Source organism: Hydra vulgaris, chromosome 07 (assembly GCF_038396675.1).
Source record: "Hydra vulgaris chromosome 07, alternate assembly HydraT2T_AEP".
NCBI classification, from domain to species: domain Eukaryota; kingdom Metazoa; phylum Cnidaria; class Hydrozoa; order Anthoathecata; family Hydridae; genus Hydra; species Hydra vulgaris.
Genome location: NC_088926.1, coordinates 3,429,334 through 3,432,187, shown reverse-complemented (window position 1 = coordinate 3,432,187; position 2,854 = coordinate 3,429,334). Strand labels below are relative to the sequence as shown.

Sequence of the window (2,854 nt, the reverse complement as noted above, 5' to 3'; positions counted from 1 at the left end):
TAAAAAATATTACCAATATTATAAATATAACTAGTTTATTACCTATTAGCTAAACATTCTGATAACTTAACTTATTGTAATGAAAATTATAATTCTATGATTTTTACTGCTTTGCATGAATGCATATAAAAAGAAAAGCACTTACCTTCTAAATATAATAATATTTAATAATTTATACTTAATTTTCCACTTCAAAATCATCTAACTTTATCGACAAATACGAAAGTACTAAATTATATCAGCGGTATTTCTATAATAGACAACGTTAATATTCACTAATGTTCACTAGTATTCAATTGAAATACTATAATAGATTTGCTATCGAAATTAAATTCTGTAACAGAATCTCTATTGTAATTTAATTCTCCAATAGAACTTCTGTTAAAACTAAATCTTTAATAGAATTTCTATTGAAATTAAATTCTAAAATAGAGTTCCTATTATAGAAAAATAATCTGTTTTTCATTTAAGAATACGTGAAAAATCTCCGCGGGGCCTTCTAAGCTCCGGGGCCCTCCCGCCTTGCGGGGTTGTGCTCCCCTAGTTACGCCACTGATCTCTATAAGCTCTTCAAAACTGATGATTTGGAAATGATAAGTTATAGTCAACAGCTGGATATCTTTCTTGATTAGGCATAATGTATATATTTTTCAAGTCACAATGATCAAATATCGAAGAATTAACTTCTTGATTTTCATCCTTATTTGTTTGGAATCCAACAATGATGTATCTTGGTTTTTCTGGAGATGTCTTTACGCTAAGTCTCCAAGAAAACGTTTAGATTGTGGAACAGTTATAGTATCACACTGCCTTGCGCGAAAAGTTACTGGAAGTTTCACTTTTGATTCAATACTTTTATAAAGATTAACTCTCTCTAAATCTGATGGAATCACATGTGGCATGAACAATGATATTTTATCAAGATTAACTTTTCCTGCAGCTGCAAGAGCGTTTCTAAAAATTGCTTCGGTATCACCTTTTCTAACAAGAGTTAGTGTATGTTTAAATCCGTAAATAACTTTGTTGTAATCATCGCAAATTCCAAAAATGTGTCTTAAAGGTATACAAAATGAAAATGTTCCCTTTGTAGTGGGTTTCTGAATTATAAATAATTGTCTTAATGTAAACCCTGAGTTATCAACTGTTGTTGTTGAAGAATCTTTGTACCACAATTGATTTAATCCTTGTGCTAATTGAAAGTCATTTGGGTATTTAAGCATTCCTAACATTGTTGTTGCTTGACCTGGATAATAAACTGACTCTATTTCTTGGTTTGATAATTGATATGATATTTGACTAAATAAGTGCACAATATCATTATTTGTGAGTGACACTACATCTGCATTAACATAAGCTGTCATCAAGCCATCGAGTTTAAGAAGTCTTCCTTCAAACAAGAGCTAAGCCTCAGATGGAAGTATGAAAAATCTTGTCGCTCAATGTTAATTCTTATTTCTCCAGCGCTTTCATAAGTAAGTATTTCAGGATATGCATTTGAAAAGGTAAGTGCAAATTGATTAGCTTGATCTTACAATTTAGATATATCTTCCTTTATTCCAGATTGATTATCAATTAATGGCTTGTACAATTTTGACAAGTCTATCTGCAAATTAGAATCTCCAATTTTTTCACTAAGATCATTCTGCTGTATTCTTTTTTTACTCTCTGATAATTCTTTTACAATTTGATCTCTCTTTTCAGTATCTGTAATTTTTAAAAATGACATTTTGTTTTTATATAAAAAAGATTAAAAACACAACATAAATTTTTATGTCGTGTTTTTCGTTTTACGTTACGTTTTACGTTACGTTTTACGTTACGTTTTACGTTACGTTTTACGTTACGTTTTACGTTACGTTTTACGTTACGTTTTACGTTACGTTTTACGTTACGTTTTACGTTACGTTTTACGTTACGTTTTACGTTACGTTTTACGTTACGTTTTACGTTATGTTTTAGGTTTTAGCAAACTTTTTAAATAATCAATATTAAACGTTCCACAATTATTTTTAATCTCAAAGTCTTTATAAATGATATTTTTTGTTTCTAATAATCTTAATATAAGTGCCATTGATAAAATTTTATCAAAAAAAAAAAAAAAAGTATTAATACTTTTTATTAGTTGTTTTTCTTTGAAATCACACTCTTATTGAAGTACATATTTATCTATAATTCTTAATTTATCCTGTTTTTTAACATTGTTCAAGTGATTCTTTAATGTCTCTTTCTACACAATAAAAATCACTATCTTCATTCCAGATAAGTTTATTAAGTTTATTTCTCTCATCATCACTATAAGTTGATGGTATCTGAAAGTTTCCATAATCAGTGATAAATATTGAGTGACTTCCTGAATCAACAGTAACACCTCCTTTTCCAAATCCAAGAAGTTCCAAATATTTTTTTTTATTCAAATCTCTTTCACGTTTACTACATTCTAAAAAGAACGGATATTAATGTTGCATATCTTATAATTTGTCAATAAAATGTTAAGTGACTATTTTTTTATTAAACCTACTTTGAATTACTTTAATAGCCTCTTCTCTCCCTTGGTCGATTAGTGACAACTTTTTTGTTTATCAATTTCATTTTTAACTTTTATTCTAATTTGCTCCATCATTGTCTGAAATTTTTCAAGTTCACCAAGTGTTAACTCAAATTCCTTGTCATCTATATGCCCATCTACTAAGCTTTAGAAATATAATTGCTTATTGTATTTAGTTTTAAATCAGCAAGCACTTAAATCTTTTCATGCTTTTCTGCTTTTAAATTCATTTTTTTACTAATTTGTCCGCCTATTATTGATAACATACCTGCTCTTAATGCTGCACCTTCACATGCAATAACTACTGGT

The 2,854-nt window shown here is 28.6% G+C and overlaps 1 protein-coding gene across 1 annotated transcript; it reads right to left on the bottom strand.

Annotated features, from left to right (window-relative positions):
* Positions 1–752: 752 nt before the first annotated feature.
* LOC136082503 (uncharacterized) lies at positions 753–1,361 on the bottom strand. The gene has a single exon (XM_065801910.1). The coding sequence runs from the start codon at positions 1,359–1,361 to the stop codon at positions 753–755; it is 609 nt and encodes a 202-aa protein (XP_065657982.1).
* Between the last annotated feature and the right edge of the window lie 1,493 nt (positions 1,362–2,854).

Excerpts from the sequence above, each read along its gene's own strand:
- LOC136082503 (XM_065801910.1), bottom strand. The coding sequence starts at position 1,361 with ATGACAGCTTATGTTAATGCAGATGTAGTGTCACTCACAAATAATGAT.